General features: G+C 39.2%; 1 protein-coding gene across 5 annotated transcripts in view; it reads right to left on the bottom strand.

Moving 5' to 3' along the window:
* Positions 1–17,212, bottom strand: part of LOC139472279 (helicase domino-like) — an 81,161-nt gene that overhangs the window by 63,182 nt on the left and 767 nt on the right. For 2 of the 5 annotated variants that reach the window (XM_071254704.1, XM_071254699.1), the window contains exons 2-11: positions 13,154–13,368; positions 12,464–12,673; positions 10,780–11,489; positions 10,282–10,492; positions 9,126–9,209; positions 7,005–7,212; positions 6,098–6,236; positions 4,810–4,995; positions 3,751–3,891; positions 2,448–2,637 (exon numbers count right to left, since the gene is read on the bottom strand). In XM_071254704.1, the coding sequence (XP_071110805.1) occupies positions 2,448–2,637; positions 3,751–3,891; positions 4,810–4,995; positions 6,098–6,236; positions 7,005–7,212; positions 9,126–9,209; positions 10,282–10,492; positions 10,780–11,489; positions 12,464–12,673; positions 13,154–13,355 (2,281 nt within the window). In that variant the 5' untranslated portion in view covers positions 13,356–13,368. The remainder of the gene's footprint in view (positions 1–2,447; positions 2,638–3,750; positions 3,892–4,809; positions 4,996–6,097; positions 6,237–7,004; positions 7,213–9,125; positions 9,210–10,281; positions 10,493–10,779; positions 11,490–12,463; positions 12,674–13,153; positions 13,369–17,212) is intronic. The other 3 variants (XM_071254701.1, XM_071254700.1, XM_071254703.1) reach the window with 3 other exon arrangements.

The following is a 17,212-nucleotide window of genomic DNA, read 5'->3' as shown; positions in this document are numbered from 1 at the left end:
GCTGCTGGCCTTACTAAACGCCTCAGGCCCTCCTTAAAAACAAGGCAGCTTATTGTCACAAACAAATCGGCACATAAATTTAATGAAGGTCAAAAGGACTAATACAAATCTGAAACTATAGGCCCAACACTCCACCTACCTGCCAGGGGCCAAATGGAAAGCGCTTATTTCGAACATTGGGCACACTGACACCATTTTCTCCCTTGTAAAAGTATCACTTGTGGGAAGTTGTTAAAAAAAATATTAAGCGCTTTATTTAAACTGATAGAACAAAGGTTGCACATACATGTGTGTGCGTGACCACTTCAATTATCTCCATAACAACCAGTCATAAACTAAACATAATACAGTTTTAGTGCTGGAAATAACAGGTAGAAAGTAAGTTGACAGTAATCTATGCTATTGTAAAGTTTCAGATTCTATGAACTCTTATCGTTGTATCAGACGACTACTGTTCTAATCACCATTGACAGTGGCAAGAAACATCAACATCTGAGTCTATGTTCGAGATCTTTAGCACTACATGTGTCATTGTAGACAAAATAGTGACTTCAGTCTCGATAGGTAAAGCATTCACACATGGCTGAATATTTCTGATAGCTTCAAACTGTGGATCATCCACAACATGACTGATCATGCACAACAAGTATGTCATAGTTGAACAAATCTTTGTTAAAAATTAATCTAATATAACTTGTATAAAAAAATCTTGTTAGCCAGTCAATGCACCTAACTTCTGAGTGAATCATCTAACCAGAAATTGTATGTTGGCATTAGTTTCTGAAGATGTTAGTGTTAACATCTGGGCCTACATCACATGCATGACATTTTACTGGAACAACGGCTAAGTAGCAGACAATTGCTGGATGTTGAAGTTGTTTGACAACAGAAACTAGTGCTTTCAATGCATGGAATAGTTGCATCATTAAAACTAATACTTGCCCTGTAGTCCTTGTCAAACTGCCCAATAGTTGAGGCATCATAAGGACTGTGAAATTTGCCATTTTTAAGGGTTTTGCCATATGTTATCATTAAAAGGACGAGTGGACTATAAATATTGGTTTCTACCACCGAGTTGTAAATGAATCCTATCCTGGTCAATGAATGCTGTAGTTGTATATAATATATTAACCTAAGATCTCACCTATCCTGGACACTCAGTGCTATAGTCGTATATATTAACCTAAGATCTCACCTATCCTGGACACTCAGTGCTATAGTCGTATATATTAACCTAAGATCTCACCTATCCTGGACACTCGGTGCTATAGTCGTATATATTAACCTAAGATCTCACCTATCCTGGACACTCGGTGCTATAGTCGTATATATTAACCTAAGATCTCACCTATCCTGGACACTCGGTGCTATAGTCGTATATATTAACCTAAGATCTCACCTATCCTGGACACTCAGTGCTATAGTCGTATATATTAACCTAAGATCTCACCTACTCAAACACTGACCCCTTCATATCCCTCTACCAGTAACTAAGAAGCATGTGTTTCAGACCACTACTTATCTAATCACTATGACAGTGACCGACATCGAAATCTGAAACTCATTTCTGAGACAACTAGCGCTACTGCTGCCATGTGGACAGAATAGTCATGTCAGTCTCAAACTTCAATCACCTGTAATTCTAGTGTCTAGTCCTTTTATAACAATTTCATAGAAGCAAACCATGGCTGCATTATCTCAGAGTTCTTAGTTCAAAACAATTGGTAACAAGCATTTTCTGCTGTGGAATCACAATGGGGATGAGAATGAGACAAGAATTCTAACTGTCTTAGGCAACACACATTTTGAAACAAAGGTAACCAGTTAGTGACTTCTGTCACTTGTCCAAAGCCGAGTCAGGTAAAAACTGTTTGGTCTTGTAAGCTTAGCGAATATTAAGTCCATATACATAATAAGCGCCCCGCTCTAATAATCGCCCACGGCGATATTTGCTAATATACTGCTAGTGAACAATCCCAATAAGCACCCCTTCTGATTGATAAATGTACACAAGACTATTAATTCCTGCATAATACGTTTGTTATATGCACCCTTAATTATGGGCAATTAATTTCTGGAAAAATGATATCTGTCATATATATTCGTTTCAGGCTGTCAGCATAAACCACAAAATTTACGATCTTTCAACTCTGTTGTTTTTCACCAAAATAATATTCTAATAAGAGCCCCCTATTTCTGATTTCGTGAGCGCGCCGGGCGCTTATTACGTCGAATACGGTAATATCACTAAAATCTACAGAAAATGATGTTAAGAACCATGCTGGGGCGAGTAGACTCAAAAGTTTTCAGCACAGACTGGGTTACCTAAAATCAGAGACATTCTTCTCATAAGCCAGGTTTGTTCTAGGATCATTTTGAAGAGTGCTTCCCTTGTTCCTTGATATTAAGACTTTAAAGATTGCGAAGCAGATGGACAAAGCCCTTACCATCTCCTCCTTCACTGGAATGTTCAGGCGAAGTGGCTACAGATGACCCTGCTGCACTGCTTGCTGTGTGCAGTCCCTCTGTAAGCCATGTGGAGTACTTCTCCGTCTGATCCACGATGAAGTTCAAGTGCATGTCTAATGCTTTTCTCCTTTTTTCTTCAAGTCGACTTTGTTGTTTATATTGCACTACCTGTAAATTCAGGAAAGATGATTAAAAAAATAATAACATTTTGCTCCTGAGATCATAAATTATGTCAGATGTAGGAGGAAAGCCCTTCGTGATCAGCGTTAGAAACTAGCTGTTTCAGGTGACTATGCTTGTCGTAAGAGGCGACTAACAGGATCGGGTGGTCAAATTCACTGACTTGGTTGATGCATGTCATCGAATCTCAATTGTGTGGATCGATGCTCATGATGTCAATAACTGGACTGGACTTAATAATGGTAAATTTCTACTAGTCTTTATGATACCTAACTATTGGGCAGTTTGGCAAGGACTATAGGACTAGTGCCAATTTCTATCACTAGAGATTTAGGTCTCGGATGTTTACCACTTGGTGAAGCCCTTGAGCATGGGTATGATGCTGACAAACCTAGACACACAATCACAGATTCTAACCAATGATCATATGTTTCTTACGTGCCTAACAGATGGAACTCTGCACAGCGAAGACAAAGAGAGAGAGGAGGGGGGCAAAACTGGGATTCATATTGCTAGGCCTTATCTGAAGTCCGTATGTCAAGATCATCAATTATTCATGTCTTACAGATGTATTTTGCATGAGTCTTGTAATAGGAATTCCTCCAGTCCCATGTACAGGGACACACCAAGAAGCCTCTCGTTGGCTTGTTGAATGTTTAAACATTTGACATATGAAAACACAAAAGTATGTTCTCTTGACATGCTTAAGTCTATTTTTGGCCAGGGCTACAGATCAGGTACAATTGTTGCAACTGTCTTTGGTATTGGCCATATTTGACAATCTCGTGAAACGGAACAAAACATTTTTTCATAGCACAAAGCATTACAAAGAGTTTGCAATCTTGGTCGAAGTGATTCAACCCCCCCACTGCCTATCACCTGCCAGAAAATGTTTATAGGTTTCTGGCATGCCCAAAGGATAACTCTACACAGACAATTCCAGCACCTGACACGACTGGGACACCCTTGCACCCTTAGCACATCTCATGCTAGGCTTCAGGTGACTTCTTTCAAGAGTTTCAAGGTTTAAAAAACCCCAAAACTGATACTGCAGCCGCTTCATCAGAAAGGATATAAAATCATTCAAAAGGACTTCCATACCTTTTCAATGTTCGACCAAAATTCCTTGACATTCTTTGCCATTTGACCAGCAATTTTCTTGAGTTTCAGCGCTTCTTCCTTCTCAGCCTTTATTTCCTTCTGTTCCTGGTCCTGGTGGTACTTCTGAACCATGCGGGCAATCTGCCGCAACAAGAAACATTTCCATTTCGTTAGATGTCCACTAGGGCTGGGACGGGTAACTCGGGTACCGGGGACGGGTGGGTACTGTGTAGGACCCGGGTACCCACAGGACTACCCGGACCCATGGTTAGTCACATGATATATTGTATAATGACAAAAATTATCTAGAACTCTATGGTAACACTAAAAGTCACTAATGTTCGCATTTCTTTCTGACTGTGCACCAATTCCTTCTGATATTTCATATGATTGAATAATGATATAACTTAATTCAACTTCAGTGTATGAATGACCAGATTGTTTGATTCATGCGTTTTGCCAGGGCTATGCTAAAAATGTTCCCAATCGGACATTTTGAGACATCTCCTGAGACCTTCAGTGGGTACCCGGGTAGGGTCAGGTAATAGGGAGGTGGGTACCCGGGTAGTAAATTTGGACTCGTCCCAGCCCTAATGTCCACATATATACGTTGAAATAGGTCTCGAACAATTTGCTTGCTTGATGATCTGTTCAGATGTGGTGCATTGACTATCAAGGTCATTGTCATATACTACTCAAAAGAAGTTAAAGAACACCTGACTTTTCAAGTATTGTTTATCTGTAATGTCATCACAGGATATCTAGTGTTTTGAAAAAAATGGTGTTCTTGAACTTCTTTAGTAGTATACATGCAATCCAATCACTGAGAAGTGTTCTAAAATTAAAATGGATCCTGGGGTCCGTGATGTCTTCTGGTGTGCTATTTGAATCTAGGGACTGAATCTTCAACTTTTAACATCAGGGTTATGACAGGGACCTCTTGACTTTCACGCTTAATTTCCGAAACTGCTTTGCTGAAGTTTATGCTAAGCCTACCAAGTCAGCAAATCCCAAAGACGCTTCATAAAAACTACAGCTTCTACAACAATGTTTACATACTTTTCTAGCAGCAGCTTTCTTCCACTTGCGTTCTTGAATGAAGTCTGCAGCTAACCATGTCATTTCTTCCAGGAGATAATCCCAATGTGCTTTGTTCCGCTGTGGTTCCTGAACTTTGGGGAGACGCCGCGCCGTCCACATGCCATCTTTCCGCAGTTCAGTCACCCGTTGAACCACTTGCGCTTCCTGCAAATGAAACATGATCTCTTTATAATCTCAGAATCACCGGGCATAACAGAAGTTATCCCCTTTCCCTGTCATGTAGCATTAGTTATTGTCCCTGGCCCAATAAAGAAACAGGGACGCTGTACAAATGCATCGGTTTACCACCTTTTAATTGAAAGTAAACATATTGTCTACTTACAGAATGAGAAGTGGAATAGTCGGTCATGACTTGACAGATTAACCAGTCATATGACAAAAATGGGTATTCTTTAACTTGAGTACCGTATATCGCTGTGTATAAGGCGAGTTTTTCGTACCTAAAATGAGGGGGCTAAGAAGGGGGGTCGTCTTATACACGGAGTCAAAGATCTCACATTTTTTTCCACTGGCGATGTCAACCGGCGTCCGATAGCCAGCCCAGCATTTGACAATAAAACTTCGCATTTCGTCCTAAATAACTGTTCCAATAACTATTTCCATACATAAACATGATTTGTATCTCTTTTCCTTGAATAAAGTTTAATAATTTCTGCAAATAAAGTTGAAATGACCCTCGCCTCGATGCAGATTGTCAAACCACCTGACACATCCGTGACAAAGCCGGAAGTACCGGTAAGCATTTGCATATTGCACATGTGACCTAACATGTGATAACCGGTGAAGCTGAAATCAATTCCCGCTGTTTTTACAGTTGTATTAACAAGTGTTGGAGACGGTGTGTACAAGTGATTGTGGAATAAACACGCTGAATATTTGTTACCTACAGAGCATCAAGTACAGTTATGATATCTGTCAATTCATTCATCCATCAATCACGACCACTGTCCACATGGATTCATTCCAGATTCTAAAGTAGGTATCAAAACTTACAGTACACTACACCATTTCATGACTTTACAGGACCCTCATATTGCCTGCAACGACCATTAAAATTAATTACTTGTATAGTCTGGAAGGTAATTTAAGGTACCGACATTTACTACAATATCTGAAAAACTATCAGACCTGACTGGAGTAGGTCTGATAGTTTTTCAGATATTGTAGTAAACGTCGGTACCTTAAATTACCTTCCAGACTATAAGTCAAGGTAAAACCTTGTAGATATTTTTAGCTTGTCAGTTACCTGTTTGGCTCTTTCCACAATAGCCTCCTGAGAGCCTATTGTGCTGTCATACACAGCTGATATGGATTGCTGTCGGGTCTGCAGTCGTGGGGAGGTCGGGGACTTTGGAAGTCTAGCAGGTGCAGCAACAGTATTACCCCTGGAAATTGACAGGTATGTGTCGTCAATATCAATCAATGACCGACCTTGTAGGGCATCACTTGAACGACATCACTGTTTCAGACAAGGTGTCCAACCACTCATATCGTGTGATCAGGGCATAGGTATCTGATGGCTTTACTCTTCGAGATCAGTAGCAACTTGTCTTACAAGATTATCAGACAAGTGAATCCTTTTAAGGTCTCGAATTCAAAACAAAATTTCACACTGTCCAACCTAAAATTGCAATATTAGATCTGTAGTGCCTTTAAAAGAATTTCTGGTCTTGATAATTAAAATCCTTTCACGAGCTCTCTGTGATGGTAATGTTTAAGAACCTTTCTTCCCTTTGTACTAAATAAGACTCAGCAGATTTTCTGTGAACTAGTTTTCTGACAAGTTTTTTTTTTTGTAAAGGAAAGGTGGTTGCTCGATGTTAAACACTGAAATAGTGAAGATTTGTAAATAGATAAAAAGAATTCCGTAATATATTGTTTGAAAACAAAGAAGACAACAGTTGACACAATTTATGGAAATGTCATTCATCAATAAAAGGGGAATGAAAAAAAATAAATTACATAGAGTTAATTAGGTTGGGTGGTGGTCTAAGCAACATACGATATGGTCCCATGACCAATCCCACCCACGCTTGAAATAAATTACAAGTCTCTTATTATACCCAAATAGTGAAGCTTCGGTATAGAGCCTTATACCAATGTCAAGCAAGACTGAAATGCTTATCAAACAATTCAGGAAATCAGTAACATACGCTGATGTGATTGGAGTTTTTATAGCTTGAGTGGTTTGTATATGAAGCTGCTTCTCGGGTATGCTCTTTGTAAGCTGCATCTGGAGCTGGGAAGAGGCTACACACGTGGACGACAGTACGGGGATGGTGCTTGTGCCGCTGTGAGGTGTCACTGTCGTCACAGCTGTGTGACCACTCAAGGAACCCAGTATAGCAGATCCAGGTGTAGCTGAAATTGGACTTGGACAATGATTTACTGACAGACAATGATAACTTCATCAAACAGGTAACATTTCAGAACTATCATTGAACAATTGCACATGATTTAAAATGTAATATGTTAATAAACTTGTGAAATTTTTTGTGCAATCTGAGACATCCGACATGTTTAATAAAAACGTACAAGGTTACATTTGGGCCGAATCATGTTATATTATGTGTCCAAATAAGCACCATGGATCTTTCAAGAAAACTGGAAGAACGAGTTACTGTTATGAACACTGGAACACAGATGACAGGTAACATGATTTAGTAACAGAAAGCGAGAGAAGAAAGTAACTATTGATTAGGAAAGACGTGTTGTGCCAGTGCAAATACTGTCTAAAATCCAAGCCATCCTGATACATAACCCTGGGCGATGCGCCACAGAGAGATCTTAGTTCTAAGGTTATCGTAACTCCCATATCTTAATATAGGCTTAAGATAGTCGTTGCACTAGCATCGCTTTGTGGATCGGGGCCCTAAACTAGTATATGCTTAACCTTACAACTAGCCATGTGTATGATGGACATTGCAAAATTTGCAGCTATTCACCATTCAACTGATTATCTTTCATCCTTCCTAAAGGGTACAGAATCTTTTTCTAGATCAATCTAGGAATTTAGATCAATTCATTTTCTAGGGCATTGACTGAACGTCATCCGTAACTTTATAAAGATTGATTATTTTTTTTCTAATTTGCAAAAGATACAGAAGATTGTCCTATCAAAAGTTGATAAAATTATGAAAAGCTCCAATTGTCTATTGACACTTTCAAAAATCAAATACCATTTTTGAAGTTTAACAATATTGGCCAATTTAATTCAGAAACTGGAGTGCCATGTAGATAGTCATAATTTTTTTATATATTTTGCGTTACAGAAATGCATTAATGTTTGGCTTGTAAATGAGCTGCTTAAAACTTTAATCATGTCAATGTATGTAGCCAATTTGTCCCAGTTCGAAAACATATTCATGTTTTGTTTTCATTGACTTTTTGAGGTTGCAACTACGCAATAGTGGGCGACTGGTTACATTATTATTCAACGACAGCCCTATTTTTTAAATCACAGCTAGCTAGAACTTGTTTTTTTGCCACGCCAGTGTTTCCGTTTTCTGATAATTGCTTGTTTTTGATGAGTAAAATAGGACTGGTGATTTGAGATGTCTTGAGAGTTCTAGAGTTCACTACACAAGAGGTGGTGAACTCGGTTTTGGGAAAGGAATCTCTCAATGTTGTGCTAGATCACTTGATCCCTGATAGCCTGATGTCATGCCTATTGTTGACAGAACATGCGACTTCCCTAATTCAAGAGTGTGAGTGCAGTGACTGGAACAAGTACATTTGACAAAACTTGTCAACTCATTATATATACAGGACTTTTTAGGGGTATTTCCAGACTGTGCAAGCTTGTCACAGATTGCTTTGGCCCTGCCAGTCAATAGTGTAACAGCTATCGTGGATTCAGCATCCAAAATTGCATATTCATAGGAAGCAGAAACAGGTTATGTGAGCGGCGTTTGAATAATTTGATGGTCCTAAACATGCACGCAGAAAACGAGCCCTACAGAGCAGTACAACGTTGTTCAGAAATCTTAACAAAATCGGTAATGGTATCTACGTGCTACGTCTGTTACAGTTTACCATGTCGTTAAATATATTTATTATGTGACTGGTCAAAAATAGCCAGGACCGATATTTTAAATGAGTGCCAGTCTGTTGGATCGGTAGTTTCAAAAGGTAACGGAAACACTGCATGTTGACAGACTAATTTAATAATTATAATATCGTTAGTTGACATGGTAAAACAGCTAAGGAGAGACTGCCTTTTAAGGAACCTGTCTAATCCGGCAGAAATGTGAACATGTAGAGAATGTGTTTACCTGCCAGGGAAGGTTGTGCAGCACACTGGGTGCGGGGAAGGAGAGTACTGGGTTGTCTCCCTTGACCCAACTTGCTCTCTGACCCTGCAGAGCAAAAGGGCATGTGCAAGCTGTGCTTGGAAAGCCAGGAGAAAAAGGAAGTCTAGGACAGTATGTTTTGCTACAAAACATTTCGTGGGATTGGGCACTTATCATAAAATATCAAATAAATTGAGACTTTGAATGTTATCTCCTATTTTATTTCAACTAAGACATTAAGATTTAATAAACGAAATGCACAAATCAGAATATGATCATTGAAGATTTGCAAGAAATTTTACGAATATCAACAAAAACATTTCAAAAGTCGACATCTAACATTTGACACACAGAAAGCCATGATTAATCAAGCCATTCAAAAGCAGTTATTTAACAAATTATGGAAACATACTTGTTTGACTACTGTTAACACCTCCGACACTGTCAAACTTGCAAGATGACAGTAACTTACATTGATAACTAAAATACAAACAAAGCACCCAAAGATACAGATGGCCCACAAAAGCCTTGTGCTGTTGCAAAGCCATGTCTTACTTCTACGTACCATGCCACCACGACTACCCACAACTACTTACAATACTCTTGGATCTATGTCAGTAATGAACACTTAGGAGGACAGGCAGAGAGTAGAAGTCAGAAGGGGAAAAGGGCTTGAAATAGATAGTAGAAAGCATACACTGGCGCTTGCTAAAGACAGAAAAGCACATCAAACAGTTTGTTAGCATTGTGTAAAACATTGGTGCCCCTTAGTTTGAACATCTGCAACTTAGGACGACATGCTTTTAACAACTGAAGCATTTTTGAAGCGGTGTTTGTTTGAAACCTTATTTACATTTCAAGGAAAGCAGTGAAGATAACGCAAAGCCAGGAAAGAGAAACTTAAACGAAAGTTCATGAGCTGTGCAATGTCCCCATAACCCAGCAATAATCAACTAAGACTGCGGTGACGGTCGGGTCAGTGGGACATGCAACAATTACTAGTCGAGTTTCCACAAGTGACATTTCAGTGCATTATTTTAAGCACAGACTTTATTACTTTCACAGCTAACACCAGGACATAGACACTATATTTAGCTCATCATGCAAATCATGTTTGAAGGAAAAAATTCCCGAATACCCTTTGCATATGCAGTTAGCTGTCTGAGGAAATCCTGAATGTTGAAGGTGTCCAAACTACCGGGGTTCATGTTAGTGTTCTGGGAGGAAGGGTCTGCAAAGACTTTAATACCTTGTTGACTCAATGCTGACACAGAGGGCGGAAGTGTTGTTGAGATTGCAACAGGTGTTGCAAGAGGAACATTGCTCCCAGCACTTGTCAATACTTTCACCTGAAACCACATCACTCTATCAGAACATAACCCTTGATCTCAATGATTTGATTTGATTTCAATGACTTTTTACATGGGCAATTCCTTTACAATTGAGTATTTTCTTTACGAAATGTGCCATTTCGAATGAAGCAGTATGAAAATATCCTTCAGGACAAATCTCTTTCTGCAAAAAAATAAAAATAAATTCCAAAGTCAATCAGGACAAGAATCGTAGGATCCCAATTTTTGTATATATTTAGCCTAGCAATAAATAATTTGATAAATTTAGAGAGTGAATAAATCACCTCATCATTGATTCGTTTTTCTTGCAAGTGTTCCTCTTCCTCATCACTGTCTAAAGCCCCAGCTTTTAAGAAGGCAACAAGTTGAGGTGTTGGCCTTTTCTTCCAAGCTAAGTAATCCATCAAATTCCTTCCATGCTGAAGGAAAAATAGTTCTGTCAAATGTTCAACATAGTTTTCTTTTATTTCCATCATTTCTTTATACTTTGCATCAAGTATCATTTTCCTTTGCTGAGCTATTTCGGGGGTAGCTGGCGGACGTTCCTCCAATTTTGCCTTCTTCTTTGGTGGCTGCCCTGTGCTCTGCACGTGTCTCGTCACAGTCGATGTAATATGGCTCAGCGGGTGGGACAAAATCTGCCGGGTGTCAAGCACTACCCGCCCTGTGACTGGAGTCCCTGGGTTACTGGAAGCAGCTCCCTGGCTGCTTCTTCTCTGCACAATTTGTGCAGCTTGGTTGACGTTCATACTGATTATGTTGTGAGGGAGGTTGGAGACAAGAGGGGCACCCCGTGTAGGGCTCTGACCATGGTGGTGGATGGTACCACCCGATGCACTGACAGTGCTAACAGGAGTGAAAGACACAGAGCGCTGGACTTGCCGAGGATCGGAAGATTGGGTGGTGGTCACCACGGCAATGCCGGGTTGGGTTAGGGAGGCAGTCAGGTTCTGAGGCAAGCCCTGAGCAGGTACTGCTGAGAGACCAACAATACCTGAAAATACAGGTATGTTCACATGACCAATTGACAAAATAACATTATTTTCACAACACAAATCGACAATATTTTTCAACAGTACTACAGACTATGTCAGGTCTTACAGATCCAGTGACCTATTATATCTGAAAATACACGAGAACCAAATTTCAGAAATTCAGGACAAAATCACCCAAACTGCTCACAATTGAAGGGTCATTTGACCCCCACCTATTCACTCTGAAGCTATGCCTGAATATCTCACATATCCACTTAAACATTAGACTTAACTTGCATTTTCAATGAAACCACCCGTTATTCCCCAGGTTCTAAATTCAAACTTTGTTCAAAAGAAACACTATCTAGAGTAATATTGTGGGTCAATATGGTTGACAATGTCATTAACCTTACTGACAGAATGGGTGAGTGACAGCTGTCACTCGCCCATAAATACATAGTACGGTATGGAGGAAGTGTGAAAAAAGCATTAAGTTTTAATGCAAGAATAATAAGCACCAAAAAGCATTAGGGCAATAGCAGGCCACCACTGGATGAAATTGAGACGTTCCTAGAGACAATTTGCTTTATTGCAGTGGTTGAAATTATAAAGGTAAGCTGTCATTGGCATTGCCCTAATGTTGGAAGAGAAAGATGTTGGTGGCCCCAAGGGTCAAATACAATAGCAACACTACTCAAGGATTCCACTTTTTGAAAATCTTTTCTTGGGATAGTCTATCTCATGACTTTACACTAAATGCACAATTTCTTCACATTTCTGCTCCAATTCTGTTTATGAAATTATAGGCTTTCAGATCAGTTCATTTTCTGGGACAATATCTGTCTTCCAAAATAAGGGTGTCCTGTTACAAAGGTGATAATCATGAAAATGTCTCAAAGCCATTTGTCTCTTCACAACATACACTTCCATACTTTTAAATAAACATTATCATTATCCTCCCAGTACAACACGGATGACAACTAGTGGCACATACTTTGTCCGCTGAGCTGCCTCTGCAGAACGTTGATTGTCCTTGCTTGGTAGGTGGGAGTGGCAGCAGAGACTAGGCTCTGTACAGGGCTTAAGAGTCTCTGCGCTGCCTGGGATACAGTGACAGTTTGAGGGTGTGCTCCGGTCGAGGGTGCAGCTTGAGCTGTCAAGGTGAAGGCCGCTGTGACAGGGCCTCGCACACTATGGACAAGGCCTAGAAAGGAGAAACAAACAGTAATCATGGTTTGGGAAGAAAACAACAACAAAAAATTGCTATTTTGTTCCAATTGGGTTTTAAAACGTTACCAATTTTGAGGTATTTTTAAACATTGAATTTTAACATTGCATTAAATACAATAATGTTAAACAAAGCATAAAGTCTTTTCCTCTATATTGATCCTGTTATCTGTGAAATACAACTCACCTCTTTAAAGACATAACATTAGTTTAAATGTATAATACCAATATGAGACTTTTTTTTACTGATATTGCTGCCGAATATCAGCCTGCACACAATTCTAACATCTCTGAATATTTTTTAATTACAACACAACAGAAACAGTTTCGTGAGGCATATGCTGAGTCACAGCACAATATATATCTTTACCCACATTTATCCCTGCCTTCACTTATAAGTTTTCAGTCTCAGTATCTCCCACGATGTGTTCAAGCCCAGTTAAGACTGCATACTCACCGATAGTGGCAGGTGATGATTGGCCAGCCAGGGCCTGGAGCTGAGTAGCGAGAGCATACTGAGTTTGGGGCAAAGTCCCTGGTGAAACCCCCACATTTTGCTGGGCTGCTGGTGTAGCAGTTGTTGCTGCTGCTGCTGCTTCTCCACCTCCACTTGCTGCATGTTGCTGTCTTAGGGCCTCATTTACATCACCTCTCTGCATGCTTTCCCTCTTCCTGAGAATAAAAACAAAACTAATACACTGGGATAGACATGGGAAATCGAGGGGATTTGTTTCATTCTAACATGTTGTTACTTTTTATATATATATATCACTGGTCCGAAATGATCAGTAAACCAGCTGGATATTACAAGTGGTATCTAACTGATACAGGGGGTAATACGAGTCTTTGACATTAATTAAAAGGTCCCAGCTGTGAGTTTGTACAACTCTCACTTGGGAGACAAATTTAGCCACCAATGAAGAAGTATGCCCCCATATTCAGATGACTGATAAATATCCCAAACAGAATAAATGCTACATTACAACTAAAGCAATAAATATAGGTCAGATATTTTGCTGAAGTGATCAAATCTTTTCACTCCAATAGAAAAGCACTAAACTTAAATTCTAGAAGATCAGGGTACACTTTCTGCATTCCAAAATAAACATTAATTCTTTATTGTTCAGTATATCACAATGGTTTTATTGTATGATTCACATTTTCTTTGTCTGAACCCCTTAAATGTTTGGGCATCTTTGGAGTTTAAAATTCGATAGAAAGGCTTGTCAATAATGAAAATAAGTTTTTTTAGATAAAAGGGCAAATTCCACGACTTTTCTGCAACAAGTTACATTTTTTCTGAAATCTTTTTTTTTGCGATCTAGACTGATTGGTGCATTTTCAGCCACTTGTAAAAGGAGGCTGATTCAAATACTGCACTTTAAATACATGTCAAAATGACTTTCAACAAGCCACAAAAAATTGAATTCACAGAAGTTGCTGAACCATGAAGCATGACATCAACACATTACATATTACCGGATATTTTCTACTTCTTATTTTTCTAACCAACGCATCAATAGATAGAGAAATTTACGGATGTCAACTTCTTTTATTTTGTTCAAAGAAACTTAGTCAAAAGAGTTTGGGCTGGTTGATCTAAATGGGGAAAACTAAAAATATAACAAGTCTTTGAAAGGCATTTAAAAGTGATACACATATGGATGTCAACTTCTTTATTATGAGTAAATAGCTGGGGACAAAGGATCCCCTTAAGTTATGACATTATATCCGAGAACTTGCAAGGAACTTTGTTTGCCACAAACAGGTGTATGACATTATATTGTCAATAAAGGAAAAATGTTGTGACTGTAACAAAGCATAAGAGCAGGGTGAAAGTATTAGATTTACTAGATAGTTTTGAAAAAGGGTTAAAAGGGCTCCAAAGAAGGGTAGTATATAGTATGTATAGATGTTAAATTACCCCAACTAGTAAAACGATTCAGGATGAAAGTAAAGGTTCAAATAACATCTCCAGAACTTGCCTTAATGGAAATGGGGTTTAAATACACTAAGCAGTAAGCTTGTGATGATCAGGCAAAGTATTCCATACTCACTACGCGATCAATCTATTCCCATACAGTCCAAGAATTTAGAAACTTAGGTTTTCAACTATTGTATCTTGATCAAATGTGGGTACACATATATCACGCCACAGATTGTACGCGGCTATCATTTGAGGGCCAACACTCACTCCTGACATAGGGTAGTGTGTCATCTTCCTAAATGCTGGCACCTGTGCTAAAGGTGCCATAGACGGTTGTGAACTAGTCTTCGAGGCCAAGAAATGAGAGGGTGATTACCACATAGAAATGAAAGGAAAGATATTTCTTCAACGATTTGAACACGACCCTCCATGGGCGGTGAAGATCTGGGTAGAAATAGGTCTTCAGCAACCCATGGCGACAAACAGGAGATCGGGTTTTCAGACACGCTGACTTCATTGAAACATGACATTGTATTCCAATGCTTGATATCAATCACTGGAATGTCTGGTCCGATTGACAGACCGCTGTCATATAGCTGGAATATTGCTGAGTGCGGCGTTAAACAACCAACTTCAGGCAAGGTGCTCTGATAAGGGTTGTTGTATGTATGCACTTCACAACATGGAAGGTAATGTAAAACAAAACAACATAACCTTCAATGGCTGCACAGTGATGGATAATGAATTACCATAACATCTGCTAACCCAAAACTACAAGCAGTTGGAAAGCTGAAATGCTGAAATACCTTACAACCCACAATGTTCAATTCAAACTGACTTCGACAAACAAATGTTATACTTTGGATAACACTTTCTTAGTAAAGTACAGATTCTCGTACTTTTTGGGGTTAAGTCCCGTCTGGGATTCGAACCCACATTTGCCAGAGTGAGGCACCTAAATCACCAGCACACAAAGTCAGCGATCTAACACACTCAGCCACCGAGGCTTCCACAAAAATGAAAGTCCGACAACTGGTAGTCTAGATCACATACTTTGAGTACCCCTCTGACAAGAGTCAATTGGCACAGATCCCACGGCCGAAAGCTATGAATACACAATGCCATTTACAAATGTTATATTTGGGATAACACTTTCTCAGTTAAAGTACAGATTCTCGTACTTTTTGGGGTTGAATAACTAATGGAGAAAATCAGAGTAAATAAAAATACAGTGAACACCTAAAGCCTTGCCACACTTCATGGTCACGTTGTTGTACACACTCCTGTACAACCCAATTGAGCTGATCTGGAGTAACTGCAAGGGTTTTGTCGTACATACACATCATTTGTGCAGGTAACAGCATTAACACTATATAAAATGCAGAAGTCCATGTGATGCAAATAGAGATGAAACACTGTTGTTCCCTTATGGACAGTTTCGACTTGAGTTCCAAGGGAACCTGAATGAAGTCCTTTGACACACACCCTGTCCTGATACCCGTCAGGTGCATGCAGGTGGACAATTGAGGGAGAACGGGTCGTCTATTTCCACTTTTATCACAAAATTGTGTGTTTTGTTAGCACCTCCAAAAAATAACAACAACACTGTACCACGAGTCAGCTTGGGCCAAATGACAAACTGATATTTTCCAGTATTAACTCATTAACTGAATGAGGCTCAAAATTCCTTCTATATTTATTTTCCTTAATTCTAGGGAGAAACGAACTCATACAATTCCACAAGTTTCCGTCGAACTACACAGACTTTCCTGCTTTATTTGATATGAAACAGTCCACTGGATTAATGTTGACAACTATTGACATCCTGTCATTAATGGACAGTCTTCTGAATAATTGTCATCATAGGCTGCAGTCAACGATTTACTACAACCACAAATCCTAATCACAACTCAAGTGAGGTAAATTTTCTTTCGACATACCATATGTGAGTGGGTTGGCATTACCTCACTTTTAGAATTTTCCAGCAATATCAAGCAAGGGACACCAGAAATGGGCTTCACACTTTGTACACATGGGGAATCAAATCAGATTGCGTCACCAGCCCTGGTATACAGTGACGAGAGTGTCCTTGTAATAATGCTTATGTTACAACAGTTGGGTGTACCTAGATGCAAGAAATAATCAAAACCCCGATGAATTTCATATACTGAGTTTGCTTTAAACTAATCAGAAAGACAAAATTCTACTGAAAATGCCTTGTTGAGGGGTTTTTTTTAGTGTAAGTAGACCCACAATGATTTAACCAAGGCTACTCTTATATTATGAAAGAAACAACCCTCGGGGCAAAATATGTGTAGCCTACGACTAAAGCTACCAGTCTGAAGATATAGCCAAGTCAACTTTGCTGTGGACAATAATTAATGGATTAACTTTTCAAGATGATGAAATTGCCCTGCCATAAAACTTTCAGATTTATTATGTTGGAAATCATCCATGGGATGTGCAGTCAGACTCAATTCCTCATTTCAGGTGAACGGAACACCTATGCAATCAATAAGATATGTTTCTCTAGCTACAGCTACAAAATCATGTAAAACCTAGAAAATGCCACTAAAACAAAGATGCATC

The sequence above is a fragment of the Haliotis cracherodii genome, unplaced genomic scaffold, assembly GCF_022045235.1.
Source record: "Haliotis cracherodii isolate W230 unplaced genomic scaffold, xgHalCrac1.p SCAF_24, whole genome shotgun sequence".
NCBI lineage: Eukaryota > Metazoa > Mollusca > Gastropoda > Lepetellida > Haliotidae > Haliotis > Haliotis cracherodii.
Note: the sequence above shows the minus strand (reverse complement) of the source record. Positions and strands in the feature narration are given on the sequence as shown.